Source organism: Zeus faber (assembly GCF_960531495.2).
Source record: "Zeus faber genome assembly, chromosome: 7".
Taxonomy (NCBI): domain Eukaryota; kingdom Metazoa; phylum Chordata; class Actinopteri; order Zeiformes; family Zeidae; genus Zeus; species Zeus faber.
The window spans coordinates 21405790-21421679 of NC_137203.1; the positions used below are offsets into that span (position 1 = coordinate 21405790).

At 42.8% G+C, this 15890-nt stretch overlaps 1 protein-coding gene across 1 annotated transcript; it reads left to right on the forward strand.

The window, feature by feature from the left end:
* Positions 1-530: 530 nt before the first annotated feature.
* cUnh9orf85 (chromosome Un C9orf85 homolog) lies at positions 531-4620 on the forward strand. The gene is made up of 4 exons (XM_080003158.1): positions 531-714; positions 815-921; positions 1000-1113; positions 3872-4620. Exons 1-4 carry the CDS (start codon positions 613-615, stop codon positions 4062-4064), a joined length of 516 nt encoding a protein of 171 aa, XP_079859284.1. The 5' UTR covers positions 531-612; the 3' UTR covers positions 4065-4620.
* The last annotated feature ends 11270 nt before the right edge of the window (positions 4621-15890 follow it).

The window sequence follows — 15890 nt, forward strand, 5'->3', positions numbered from 1 at the left end:
GCATAGGTAGTGTCACCAAAAGTCTCAAATATACTCGAGTGGATGCGCGACGCGTTCGTGGTGCGAGCCAATCCACACAAGACGGACCACACGGCGCGCTCCCTTGGCTCGGTGTGATCGTGACCCCGCCCTCGGCGTCTTGGAGAGCGAGGGCCGGTGATCGATGCCGGTGTTAACCAATAGTCTTCCATCCGGACGAGCGTCGGTCGACGATATTTCGTGCACGTATTGTCGCAAGGAGCCAATCGGCATCTACAATAGAAAAGGTAAAGACCAATGGGGTTACCCCGGGCGTTACCAAATGGTGTTGGATTACGTCGTTTACACGTATTTCATTACAGTGCTGAGGAAAAAAAAAAAAATCTCGGATCTCAAACTGCCAGAAAATGTGAAAAGAAAAATGTAAAACACAGAAATATATTATATTATATATTGGTCGTCTTCGCTTCGGTCGGTCGGTGCAGTGTCGTGGCGACGTGGTGACGTCACTACGAAGCCACGTTCCAGCCGTGTACTTCCGGGTTAGTGTTTTGCCATGCGTTCGGAAAAATTAAGGGTCGCATTTCCCGAACGCTCTTGTTTTTGGGGGCTGTGTACTTAAACGAGAGAAACATGAGTTCTCAACGGGGCAACGCGTCGCGATCACGGAGCCAGAAGCACAAAAATGCCACCGCCTTCAAAAACGACAAATACGGAGCGTCTGTACAAGTGAAGGTAGCTGCGTGGGAAGTTTGGGGAAAAAAAAAACAAATGAAATCGCTCGCAGTCGTTTTGCAAGCTCGACGGCGCTCTCTTGTTTGTGTGTTTATCGCAGAAGGCGAACTCAAAGGTCCACGGCGGACTGTGTCAACGCTGCAAAGAAGTTCTGGAGTGGAAAGTCAAGTACAACAAGTACAAGTCGCTCACACAGCCGCGAAAATGGTGAGAGCCCCGTTAAACACGGCCCCGGCTTGGTGTTTTGACGCGTGTTGACCTGGTGGAAATGTGCTCCCGTTTCAGTGTGAAGTGTTCCCAAAAGACTGTGAAGGACGCGTATCACATCATGTGTAAACCCTGCGCCCTCCAACTCGAGCTGTGTGCCAAGTGCGGAAAGAAAGAAGACATCGTTATCCCGTAAGAGTGTGTGTGTGCGTGTGTGTGTAAATGATTCTCCTGTCGCGATCCACCAGTTATAATGGAAAGGTACTTTCTCTGTATCATAGCATCTCCCCATCTCTCTTCAGGTTGGGTTAACATTGAAATGATACTTACCAACTGTCAAAATCACGGTTAAAAAGCAAATATGAGGAAAAATACAAAATTTCTGTGGCACCTTTATTGGCTAGATAGTCACCTAACCAGTAAGACGTCGCATAACTAATATTAAAACGGCCAGGGAATAAATTGAAAATTAGGTTATTCGTATCACAATAGGTTTTCTTATTGGATGAAGGATTAGTGAAAGCTGGTGTGCATTTATTATTTAACATAGCAATCTTATCTATTTTATTTATTTAGGTAAATATATATATAAATATTATTATTTTTTTCATTAAAGCCTTTCATACACTTTAAATTCTTAGTGGGGTTTTTTTTTTACATGTCTGCCATCTTGTGGACATGACATATCATAACACAATATCATATGAATTGGTTGAGGGTAGAACCAGTAGTATTTACTGTAGTATTGCAAAGGAGCGCTAGTAGTTGCTAGTGGCGGTCTGCAGATTTAAAACTTGTAAATGTGTAGTTAAAATGTTGTAGATGTACAGTAGATTACAACAGATTGTGAGTTTAATGATAGTGTGTGAAATTGGGGCGGTTCTGTACAGCAAGTGTTAGGTTGACATCTGTAATGTAAAACTGTATGATCCAAACAACCCATGCCTGACAAATGCGTGTGAGCTTCTAATGGTCTCCATTTGCCGAGCTCCTCGGACGAAACCACAACATAAAGAGAACACAATTTAAAATACATTTAATTCTCTGTTAGTCAACATCATTAATTAGTTGTGGCTGAACATATTTATGCCTGATATGTGGCTATCGCCTCTCTCCATCATACCCACACACTGCAATAAGGTCATCCCCACAATTGGCCTTTTTAGATGTGATTTATTTAGATCCACTTCACTAAGATCATTTTCCATTAGATGGTTCTCTATGTATAAACAGTTTGGGGAAGAAAGAGTCCCAAATATGGTTTTGCACCCACTTCCATGTATTTACATTAAACCCACTTCCGTTAAGTAAAACATGCAGGTTTCAATGGCTTAGGTTGTAATGTTAGGTAGAAAGTCGAGGTGACGTATCAATTCATCTAATTACCCTTTCCATCCTTGTAGTTGGTTTAGTTTAAGGTTGTAGACTTTCTATGAAGTGATCCACATTTGCATGATTTATCAATTTGCAGATCCTAACTGATCCGTGTTTACTAGCATGTAATGTGACAAAGGTACCACGTGTCACATAATACATTTCAACTATGCTGTTTCACCGATTATGGCTCGTTATCAACAGTAACTGCTGCAAACTTAAATACTAGACCTCAACAAATCTCTTACAGATACAACTCCCTCTTGCCAATAATTTTTTTGAAGATGCCCAAAAAATTTGTGTGTGTGTTCACACACATGTCCACAGATCCGTATCTATTTACCGTCACAGCTGGGCCTGTATTTATTAGGTGTCTAGGAGGAACAGTCATAACTGTCCAAAGATTCTCAAGAATGATGCCAATTTGATCCTACTTTGGAGGCCTAGAAATGAAGGCATTGCCTCAAGTATATAACCTGGAAACCACTCCCAACTCCAGTAGAATTCAGGAGGGATCAAGTGCTGTCCTAAGCTGGTGCTACTAATGTTTTGGCACGCCACCGACCTGCTCCACTGCCCTGCTCACCCACTCCTCCGATTTCCTTCATCTCGCCGCTTTTATAGTGGGAGTTGTCATCACAGAGACATCACATGATGTTGCCACACGAATGCTGCAGCTACCAGGGGGTGGAGCAGTGCAGGGAATTCCCCAAATACGTTTACATCGGTTTCCATGACAACTGGACTTTGCTGGGAAAAAAAAATCGATAGACAGATAATGAAAGTAAGCGCAATGGTAAGGAAGCATACCAGGTGTGCAGCACTACAGGCACATTCGGTATGCTTCTTGCCATTATGCTTACTTTCATTATCTGTCACCACTAAACTTACCTAAGTTTGATTACCTTTGCAGACCTCCATAAATACATCACTTCAGACATGTGACATGAACAACCAGTCACACAGAGCAGAGAAACCACCCCGTAACACAAACAGCCAATCGTACAGCAGGAGCGCCGGCATTTCCTCCACACTCTCTCCGGCCGGGCTTACAGCGGGGACGAGGCCCCCCCCCCCGGAGCAGACGCAGCGGGTCTTCCTAAAACGCCAATTTGACCTCGAGCTCGCACTCCCTCCCAACCTGAGCCCGGTGCGGCCCCCGTCCCCGCAAAGGGAGAGCGATTAAAGAAAAAATCCGCGGTAGGAGAGAATCTGCGCCAAACGTCCCCGCATTTAACCACAGAGCGCAGAACCTCCGAAACCTGTAAATACGTACCTAAGATGACTAAACTGGACCCTGTGTACTGTTGCCTGCAGCTATATTTGTTATTATAATTGTTATACTAGGGCATATTCACTCGTCAGCACGCAGCCAAAATGGTTTCCGCTTGGTACAGGCAAGATCGGTCTCCGAAATTATTCCATCTGTCCAAAAGATCTCTTTAAAAAATCTCTATTAATACGAAAGAGAAAATGTAATATCATTATTTTTGTTCACATATAATTTCCAATATGGCTAAGACGGAGCAAGGGCAGCGATGAATGCGTTTCTGACCTTTTCCTTTTTATTTCAAAGGATAAACTCTGAAAAGGAGGGGCAAGAAGAAGAAGAAGGAGATGAAAAGAAGGAAATGCAGGGAAGAAGCAAGAAAGACTTTGAGGAATTGGACAGTGAGGATGACGACTTTGGAAGTGATGAAGACTTTTTTAATGAAGATGATGATGAAAACTTTGCTAGTGACTCAAAACCTAAGAAGACCGGGACATAAAGTAAAACAGCTCTGCTTCCCCGACGTTTCTGGTGTTGGCATCAGAGACAAGTGTTTGGGATTCATTTAATGGTATTGAAAAGTTCCTCAGCTCCTCGATTCAGATCATCAGTATTAGCATCATAATGACGCTACCAATATTTGCTTATATCCTAGTAACGCATCTACTAAATTTACCTTGTACCATCATTTTGTGCTATGAAAAGAGGAACATTAGAGCATGGAAAGTTGTTTGTGTTTTCAGTGATGTGTATTTCGTTTTAGAAAATATAAAACCAGAGTGACAAATGTGTGTCTGGTGGCGGAAGTGTGGTTCAAATGTTTAATAGAAAGATAAATATGTTCAAGAATTAAATTAGCAGTTAACTCAAAATTCTCCTTAAGATGTGTCATGAGTAAAACTAGGTAAACAAATAAAGAATTGTGTGAGAAGCTAAACAGTCAATGAATCACTGATGAAGAATGGTAAATAACGATGCAATAAAACAATAATTCTGACTCAGACAAAATTAACATGAATAGCCTAAGGCGGGAAAAAGTCTTTAATTTCCCTGAAATAATCAGACGATCCTCAGCCTGATGAAAAGTCCCAAGGATCTGCAGAATGACTTTTGGTTTTGTACCTTAGTGCATCTGTTGGACACATGATAGTGACACTTGGTACATATAAACAATCAGCCTGTCCATAAAGCCATAACCCCACCACCACCACCGTGGAAGGTTTTCTCTGCCCTTAAACTGACTGAGCTGAAGTGGATAAACAAAGCAATTGACACAGACAGGTGTTACAGGCCTAGTCTTTAATTAGACCCAGAAGATATGAACAAATGCCCGCATGACTTTACCAAGATAAATAAAAGGAAAAATAAACTGATAAATGATATTCTACCCAATAAAACAGTATTTGAGGTCCTGGCCAAAATAAATAAACGGAAAGGAAGAAGCAATGGGTTCGGAGTAGGTTGGACTCTGCTCTTTCCCCGAAGCTTTCCTAAACAGAATTAGCTACCTCAAAACAAAACCCCAAAACTGGACTCCTAGTTAACCTCCAAAATAAAAGGACTAAAATAAAAAAATGTCTTCATATGGACATCTTGGGCACAAATCCAGGTACTGTACTGGTGGAACCATGAGGTATGAAGGTCTCTCGCAAGCTATAGGACGTCCAAGTCAGAATGGCAAGGCAGAGTTGTCAAACTAAAATATAAGGAAGGGTTGCCATGTGAGGAGTAGTCACACAGGACTGAATGCAGAAGTGGGAGTTTTTCCATCACACAATGCTCACCAGCCTCGCACAAACCAAGGATTCAACCGCTCTCCCTTCCTCTCAGTGAGCTCATAATTATACTGAAATTAATTTACCCCCAAGTAACCCCCGTTAAGTGACGTTTTGGAAGTGAGTAGGTGTGTACACTGAGTTCATGACATTGACGAAGTATCCAAATCAGGTTTTTTTTTTTTTTAATCAGTCTTAAAAATTATAAATAACTAATCTTTATTAAAAAAAAATGATAAAACGATTCACAAACAAAACACATTTGTTGCAGATCGTTTGTTTAAATTGTCCTTTTCCACAACTCTGAGGTGGGTTTCATTTCAGTATCCGGCAAAAAATTAACAAGGCCTACCAGAGGAGCCCTAACCCTGCAGGATGCTCTCACAGCATGCTCGCATGGACTTGCGCTGAATATTCTAAACTCCGCGAATCGACACCAAAGCACCATATTGTCCACGCTTACCAGGGGAATCCCATGCAGAATTCACGCACCGATCTTAAAAACGCCTACCTCATTGGACCAAATGAATATATAGTCTGCCCATGACAGTCACTATCATATGCAGTGTGACAACAATGTAAACATAAACAGAAAAATCAAATCCCGAGTTATTTTGCACCCAGGACAACAATGTCATCATTGGCTATCTGAATAAAACCCACGAGTCCATCGTGGTGACTCTCAGGCTTCCAAGAACACTGAAATGAACGAAATATACAAGTATGCCCAAATAATATCAACATGCTACAGTGGTTAAGCCCGATAACATCAAATACTTAAAATGTCAAACTCAACGCTGACTTCAGGCTGAGTAGAGGCTGAACTCCGGACCTTTACGAGATTTCCATTTTAACCGATAAATGACATTTTAAATGCATTACACTTATCTGGACGCATACCTTTGTGTGTCATTGTTGCATATACGCAATTTTAAACACCGCATACAACAATGCCGAGTTTGGTTTCAAGCTGTACTCCAATCTTTGACTGGCATTGCCTTTATATTGTTCCTGCAAAAGCGAAGCCCTCAAGAGGGAGCATCCAGTCCCGTGCGTGGACAAGGAGGGTGGCGCCACCAGCTTCCGCGCCTCGCGCATCAGGTGGCCCATTGGAAATTGCAGCGCAAGTGAAAATTTGACAGATTCCCACTTCCCCATTATGAAGCATAAGACGAACATGACCGAACATTATCCACATGAGCGGATCGGGGATGATGAGATCACTCGCTCTGCTTTAATTTGGGCTCTTGTGAAATCCTCACATGGCGGGTGCTCCGCATGCTTGTGACCGGAAGCGGGGCGAGCCGGCCTCGACAACGTCGGAATAAACGAATGCAGCCACGTGCAAATGGATGCGATTATACGCTGCTATGGCAACCACTCTGCGACGAGTCCAACCGGAACGCCCACAGGCGACAGCGATCCCCTCCGGTGGAGGGCTGCGATTGAGCGTCCGGCGGCAGGGCGCCGTCAGGGTAGCCGCAATAACGAAAGTACCTCCGATAACAGCCTTCAAAGTAAGGGCTCCAAGCGAGCGTCTGCCTGTCTGGTTATGGTCAGAAACACATACAGTATACATCACTCCATCCAAAAATGAAAAACAAACAAGCCCACAAATCTGTAATGAGATTTTTGAGAAAAAAAAAAAAGAATAAATACACGGTGTATGTGTCTGTGTGTGTATATATGTGTATATATTATTTATAATTGTCTTATTTCTACATCCAATAATTAATAACGCATTTATTGTATTGTGGAAAACATTTTGCTAACGAATGTAGCATGATTTATATGTGATTAAAAATACTTATAAAGACTTAATAAATATAACTTGCAACAATTGATAAAAAAAAAAAGCGTGATCCGTCCATCTGCCCATGGTTTTAACGCCGCTCCAGTCAGACGCGTCCATTGGGCAGGCTTTAATTCTGAAGGGACGGGAGGTTTCATTGTATTACTGCCGTTTATTTGACGAAGGTAGCGCAGGGATAAAAGTAGTGGCCGCCTGCCCCGTCGCCACACTGCGCGGTGAACTCTGCCCAGTTGATTGTGATCTCAGGCATCATGGAAAACAAGACAGAAACCGGCCGCATCACGCACGTCTTCAGGGGAACTTTCGTGCACTCCACCCCGCAGGCAGCGCTGCTCTACCTGGAAGATGCGCTCCTGGGAGTGGACATGGAGGGAAAGGTTTGTTACACGGCAGTTTTTATGATGATGATAATAATAATAATAATAATAATAATAATAATAATCATAATAATACATGAGTAAAGAAAACAACGCCACTGAAAAACATTGGTCAAGTAGACCTGGATATGTCCAGACTCCGTTTTGTCATTGACAATTTGACACAACAAAAAACAATAATAATGGTAATATTATAATGATAGATGTACAATAATAATAAATGTGAATAATGTGTTTAGAAATAATAATCGCAGACATATAACATTTATAAAGTCACCGTTATGGACACAGGCTCATCAAAACCCATCTCAATAGTCTGCCGACAATACAATATTGTATTTTAATGTTTTAAAATGTAAGGTTTTTTTAATAGCCCCTGTGATTTAAACCCATAAAAATCCCCCAGTCACTTTACTTGGATAGGCAAATATACTTGACAAAATTTAATAATTCTGATTCTGATTCTGAAAAATCTAGTCCGCGTTATGTTTGTATTTTATTTTTTACTATATTTGTTAATTTCGGAGTCTGATAACATGAAAATGACTGTTTAACGTCAAGGGATCAGAATTAAAAGCCAGCAATTAATGGATTTGAAACTGGTTTTACCGGTTCCACTGTGAAGGAGGCGCTCTGCAGTATGTGTGCGTACGTTCACTTTTCAAAAATTCACAACATGTATAAAAAAACAAAAACGTAATTCTGTCGGGTCAATTTTGAGTTAATTAAAAAACTGCGATTAATTGCAAAACTATCATGCGATTAATCACGATAAATATTTAAATAGTTTGACATACATACATATTATTTTTTTATTAATATAAATAATATATTATGTTATATTTTTCTATCAGACCTGTTTTAATTATTATTTTTTTTAGTAAGGCACACATTTAGACATTCAACTTTAATTGAACTTTGCTGGAAAAAATGCAAATCTCACACCAATATACCAAATCCACCACCATCATTATTGAGGTTCAGTATGTACTGTATTTTGTGAATTTATTTAATATCTTTGAAAGAAATATGTACAAATGTCAAATAAAATAAATGTATAAAAATTATTTTGCTGCAGACCCCCAGTAGTTCGTTTGAGTGCTTGATGGTTTTGCCCTTTAATTGCTTTTTTCCATCCTGTTATTAGATTGCCTTCATTGGAAGCGGCCAGGAGCTCGACAAGCTGTCTAAGAGCTTTGGATTTAACGTAAAAGGAGTCACTCAACTAGGACCTCTGTGAGTACATGGCAGTAAAAGATTATACTGGATAAAGAGAATATCGCTTTTACATTTTACACTCTTACATGTTCACCACATTGATTTTGTCAGACGAAGCCTCATAAATTCAGATTTTTGCTATTGTTTTACTCTACTTCAAATAATTTAGATACATTTTGATATTTTCTTTTGGACTATGGGTGATCATTTGATGTTATAGTTTAGTGGATTTTAGTGTTATTATATCATCACAAAATTATGGTTATAATGGGAAGTACTTCGGCTTGCTGCTCAACCTATCATACAATTCAACATTTTTTTTTACCAGTATATTTTAACCATATTTAAGTGGTGATCGTACACGGCAAAAGCCCTGGGAAAACGGCAGCCCCCAGTTGCACACTCCTGAAGCCCTCCAGTTGGGAAACGCATCCAAAGCACTGGAAGTTTTGGTCTGTCCTCCATCTCCGGTATTTCCTTTACAATCATTGCCCACAGTCAATGCCCTGGATGAGCAGGAGTTCCCCCCCTCTGAGAGGTGCTCTTCACCGCCGCTAACCTCCTCCTCTGTGACCATGCCTGGGTGGTCTGTTCATCGCCAAGGGAGGCACACACGCTGTGACTCGCTCTCACCTGGTGGCCGAGCATCACACGGGACCTCCGCCTTGTTCCTCTGTCGGTGTGTACCCTGGGACATCCACCAAGGCGACTGTTCACCCGTGCTTGTCGTTGGGTCAATTTCACCACCTTCTACAATAAGACGGATCTTTATAAGAATGCTTGCCTCGATCCAAACCATTCAGTCACTTGTCTGTTATCTATGAACATTGGACTTTCCGCACTCCTGCAATGCATTAACCATCTGAGGGTCAGTGAGTCTATATCCTAAGCATGAAAATTTCACGCATGCCTACACTATTCCTGTAATAATAACAGACATAACAACAGACATAACCCTCATAAACACCACTGGCCTATGTCCTGTACAAGTTATTATAACCCTGAAAATGTAATAATCATAACACCCAAACACGTTCCAGGCTGTTATCTTGAGATTAAGCCCGACGATGACTGGGAAAGTGTTATTTGACCCACTTGCCTTTTTATTCTGAAATGGTCTGGGGTTGATGTATTAAACAAACATCCAAGGCCTGCGTAAAAAAATTCAATTATATCATGTGAGAACCCTTGTATCATAGACTGACCCCAATATACTGGTTCTAGCTTAAAAAGAGTATGCATAATTCTGAAGTTTCCCCTACATAACAGAATATACAGAGTTGGAAGAGGGGGTAGTGTAGATATTTATGTGAAATCATGTTTGCTGTCACTCTACCTCATTCTTTCAAATGTATTGCTCTGAAAGTTAACTTATCTAGGAGGGATGGGAATGATTAGTCGACTAATCGATTAGTTGACTTGGGCAGCGACGTCGACTATTTTTTCTGTTGATTATTGATTTATTTTATTTTTACAGAACTTGATTATTGAGATGGAGAGGAAACTTGGTCCCTAAGTAGCTCACAGATAGCACACCTTAGATTGCGCACCTTGCTGCTTGCACCTGCTGGCGTTTGTCCTGTACCACGAGCCTGCATCTCTGAGACAAGTAGATTTGTTCCACACTGGTGCGTGGCCCCAAGGCCAAGACCAGTCCTCCCTGACTGCACTTGGTCCACAATGCCCCTGTGCTTGAGCGCCACCTTTGCCTGCTCAGTTTTTTTCTGATGGGGTCCATTTCCTCCCAGTAGCCAGGATGGGTGTAGCTTGGGCTACAAATAGATCACTGGACTTTGTTAGTCTTACTTGAGTGCACTTGTACTCCTCTGAGAGACTGGAAATGGGAAGCTCTAGGGACTCCATTGCCATGGAGCCCTATGCCGCTGATGCACCTGGGAAGACCAAGCCACTTACTTGCATATGAGCTGATCAGTCTCTCCAGCTTTTCCACCTTTAAGATTGGAGCTTCGTATAGGGTTAGTGGCCACATGGGGCATGGAAGTAGCCCTAATTGCATACACCAGAGTTTTAACTTGCCAGGGAGTGTGGTTCTGTCGATTCTCTCCAGGCCACTGATGGCTTCCTTCCTGCGCTGATTTACTTGCTCTGTGTCTTTGAGGGATGTGTTGTACCACCAATCTAGGCTCTTTACAGGCTTCTCTGAGACTGTTAGAATAATTTCATGCATCGCCAATGTAAAATTGTTGGTCTGACCGCTTCCCCTTGACAATGCTTCTGAACCTGCTTGGCTTGATCTTCATCTGAGCCAGCTCAATGTTCTCTTGAAGCGTTCTCAACAGCTGTACAGTACAAGCCTTATGCGCTGTCCTCCAACCACCTATCGAGATGCTCTAATGATCACCTCCATGGCCATGGTGAAGGCCAGTGTGGAGATGGTCCAGCCGGCAATGATTCCCACTTCCAGATGTTGCCACGCTGTGGTGCAGTCTGCTGTTGTCAACCATAGCTGCACGTCCTGGAAGTAGGCATTGATGAGGCTTGTAAGGGCCGCTGGGACCCTGAAAAAGTCAAAAGTAGACCAGAAGAGTCCTTTGACCTTTGATGACTGTAATAAGTGTTTTTTCTCTATCATGTTTCAATTGATTGGCAAGAAATTTACCTGATTTGGCATTGAATTCAAAATAATTTGCTCTTCGTCGCATAAGGAATAGTGTCTTTTGATGGATGATAGTATCAAGTTGAGATGTAATTGTCCTGATCTCATTTCGGATTTACTCAGAAGATGAGTGGGCTTGTTGGGAGTGCAACTCCATGAGTCGCTTTTCGAGTTTATTTTGGCATTCTTGTCCTTTCTTTTTCTTGTGAGTGGAGAATGAAATAATACTCCCTCTTAGAACTGCCTTAGCTGTTTCCCAACGTAGGCATGTCGATATTTCTGGGGAGGCATTCAGTTCAATGAAGGAAGTCCATTCTCTTGAAAATAAATGGTTAAATTCTTTATCTGTCAAAAGTGAGGTGCTAAACAGAACTGTCACTGCTACCACCTTGGTTGTGAATTATTTTGTTCCTTCTGTTGACAAAGGGACAAATATTGTGCTGCCGTTTTTTGTCGATCTATCAAAAGCATTTGACGATGTTGACCATGCTATTCTCCTCCAGAGGTTATTTGTTATTGGCTTTGGTTATAATTCCTGTAAATTGTTTCAGGACTACCTGTCTAAACAGCAGTGTTTTACCTCTGTCAAAAGCAGTTCCACAAGGTTCAATATTCGGTCCTATCTTGTTCACAATTTATATCAACAATATTACATCCTTTGAAACAAGTTGCAATGCCCATCTTTGTGTGGATGATACCGTTCTGTATTGCTTTGCTGATGCACACTCAGCCACTGAAATCCTACAGCAAGACAAATTGCAAGTCACACTTTTTAATCTTGAATTAGTCCTGAATTCAAACAAGATTAAATTGATGCTATTCTCTAGAGCCAGAGATATTGTGGACAATAGTTTTCATATTACCGTCCTGAATGGACACAATATTGAGAGGGTCTCAGAGTATAAATATCTTGGTATCTGGCTGGATCATTAAGTTACTTTAAAATTTCACATTGACACACTTGTCAGCAAGCTGCAACAAAGAATGTCATATTTGTACGGAAACAAAGCAAATTTTCCGATGTTCAGTAGAAAGTTAGTTAATTGGGGCTGTCTTCAAGATTCAAGATTCAAGATTTTTATTTGTCACATACATATACATACTTCCATACATATATGCAGTGAAATGTAATGCAACGCACCCGGTGATAGCACACAAGAAGTCCTAGGAAAAAGTACTAAAATAAAATAAAATAAAAAGTAGAAAATTACTTTCTAATAGACCGAATAACTGACTCCTAAAACGTAATACAGTAAGTGGAATACTTATAGAATAAGATAAAAAATATATAGAATAAAATACAATAAAAAATAAGTTGAAATAAAATGGAATAGGTTGAAGGAATATGGCTATGTATATACAGATATGTGCATTTAAAGTGGCATGTGAATTAAAGTGGCATGTGAATGTGAATAGTGTGAGGTAGTGTTTGGGATAATACAGCACAGTATACAACAGTACGGAGCAGCAATACGGCATCACGAACAACCCTGAACAGTGATACAGTATGCGGTACAGTATGCTACATACAGTACAGTAGGTAGTGGAGCCTAGTGCATGGCTCAGTTAGGACCCCTGGTGAGGTCAGCATTGACAGTTCTGATGGCTTGAGGGAAGAAACTCCGTCTCAGTCTCTCTGTTCTCGCTGCGTGACTGCGGAGGCGCTTGCCTGACCGCAGCAGCTGAAACAGTCCGTTGTTGGGGTGATGAGGATCCTTCATGATCCTACGGGCTCTGCTACTACACCTCCTGGTGTATAACTCCTGCAAGGGGGGGAGGGTAGTTCCAGTGGTACGTTCAGCTGAACGCACCACCCTCTGCAGGGCCCGCCTGTCCTGGGCAGTACAGTTCCCAAACCAGGCAGTGATGTTGCCTGTCAGGATGCTCTCCACTGCTCCAGAGTAGAAGGACTTGAGGATCCTCACCGAGACCCGGAATTTCCTCAGCTGCCTGAGGTGGTAGAGACGCTGCCTCGCCTTTCTCACCAGAGTGTCTGTATGAACAGTCCATGTTAAGTCCTCTGTGATGTGGACTCCCAGATATCTGAAGCTGCTCACCCTATCGACAGAAGTCCCATTAATCCACAACGGCGCGTGCGTCCTCGATTGTGATCCACGCCTAAAGTCCACAATCAGCTCCTTGGTTTTGCTGACGTTCAGGTGGAGGCTGTTGTCCTGGCACCAGAGTGACAGGTCAGCCACCTCCTCGCGGTAGGCCTTCTCATTGCAGTCGGTGATCAGGCCCACGACCACGGTGTCGTCAGCAAACTTGATGATGGTGTTGGAGCTGGACCTGGCCACACAGTCATGTGTGTACAGGGAGTACAGTAGGGGGCTGAGGACGCAGCCCTGGGGGGATCCTGTATTCAGGGTGAGGGAGCTTGACATGTACTTCCCCACCTTGACCACCTGGGGGCGGCCTGTGAGGAAGTCCAGGATCCAGGTGCACAGCGGAGCATTCAATCCTAGCTCCAACAACTTGACAGCCAGTCTGGTGGGAACTATGGTGTTGAAAGCTGAACTATAATCAATGAACAGCATTCTCACATAGGCCCCCTTCTGGCCATCCAGGTGCGTGAGCGTGGTGTGCAGTACCTGAGAGACCGCGTCATCCGTGGATCTGTTCTGCCGGTACGCGAACTGCAACGGGTCCAAGGTGCGGGGGAGGGAGGCGCAGATGTAATCCTTAATCAGCCTCTCGAAACACTTCATGACCACCGAGGTGAGGGCCACCGGACGGTAGTCATTCAGGCAGGTTGGAGAGGCGATCTTCGGGACAGGAACGACGGTGGACCTCTTGAAACAGGATGGGACCACTGATTCAGCCAGGGAGATGTTGAATATTGTGGTGAACACCGGAGCTAGCTGGTTAGCACAGGTCTTCAGTACTCGCCCAGATATGCCATCTGGACCCGCAGCTGGACTTCTTGTCTGTTTTGGATTATGGTGAAATTATTTAATGACATGCCTCTGCCTCCACTCTTAAATCCCTAGATTCAGTTTATCACTCCGCCCTAAGATTTATTACCAGTGACAGTTATTCCATTCACCATAGCATCTTATATGAAAAGGTTGGGTGGGCATCTCTAACAGTTAGATGTGACAGCCATTGGTTTTCGTTTACTTATAAAGTCCATAACGGGAACTTCATCATATATCAGTTCAATATTAAATTGGTCCTATAGTCATGATTAAACTCACTCAAATAATTTGCTAATGCCCATGGATCAGGCTTGTTGTTCCAGCACATTCCACAGATGCACGATCAGATCGGACTCTAACCCCAGCCATCCACAGAGTGTAGAAAAAACGTGATTCATCAGACCAGGCCACCTTCTTCCATTGCTCCATGGTCCAGTTATGACGCTCACAGCATGGGCACACTGACCGGCCTGCGGCTACGCAGCCCCATACGCAGCAAGCTGTGATGCACTGTGTGTTCTGACACCGTTCTGTTATATCCAGCATGAACTTTTTCAGCAGTTTGTGCTACAGTAGCTCTTCAGACAGGTTGGACTTCACTCCCCACACGCCTATGACCTTGTCACCGGTTCACCAGTTGTCCTTTCTTGGATCACTTTTGGTAGGTACTAACCACTGCATACCGGGAACACCCCACAAGACCTGCCATTTTGGAGATGCCCTGACCCAGTCGTCTAGTCATCACAATTTGGTCCTTGTCAATGTCGCTCAGATCCTTACGCTTGACCATTTTTTCTGCTTCCAACACATCCATTTCAACAACTGATTGTTCACTTGCTGCCTTATATATCCCACCCCATAACAGGCGCCATTGGAACAAGATGATCAATGATATTCACTTCACCTGTCGGTGGTTTTAATGAGAAGAAGATTCTTTATTTATCACACACTGCAACACATGCAATCATGTGGCGACCAACACACACACACACACACACACACATGCTTTCAAATGGTGGCCGGTGAAATTAATTCCCTGCTTTAACTCATCCTAGCTTGTCCTTCCTCCGGTGGGCAGCCAGGAGCAGTGGGCAGCATACAGCGCCGCACCCAGGGACCAATTACAAGTGTCCATTGCTGGTCAGACAACGATGTTCTACACGTTTTAGGTGGGGGTCCTTACTGATGTTACAAGAAGGAAACCCCATGTGAGCACGGGGAGAACATGCAAACTCCACACAGAAAGGTCCCTAATTGGGAAATAACCCAACGGAGCGCAGTTGCCAAAGGCGCCCCAGGCGGGAATCAACCCCAGGACCTTCTTGCTGTGAGGCAGCAGTGCCATGCATAATGGGAAATTCATAATAATTCTACCAAAGTGAAATTGAAAGCATTAGTACTGTAAGCACCAAAACTGGATTTGCTAGATGTCAGCAATGATGTTGTCAACAACATTGCTGACATTTCTGACATCTAGCAAATTCAATTTGTTGGGACAATGATGTTGTCAACAACATCATTGTTACAAAACAAAAGTCATCACTGTATTTCCCAATGCATCATACTAATAAACAGATGTGTCAAAATATATTGTGTAATTGCAG

Coding starts and splice junctions, on each gene's coding strand:
- cUnh9orf85 (XM_080003158.1), top strand. CDS start 613: ATGAGTTCTCAACGGGGCAACGCGTCGCGATCACGGAGCCAGAAGCAC. Junction 715..814: donor GAGCGTCTGTACAAGTGAAG/GTAGCTGCGTGG, acceptor TGTTTATCGCAG/AAGGCGAACTCAAAGGTCCA. Junction 922..999: donor CTCACACAGCCGCGAAAATG/GTGAGAGCCCCG, acceptor CTCCCGTTTCAG/TGTGAAGTGTTCCCAAAAGA.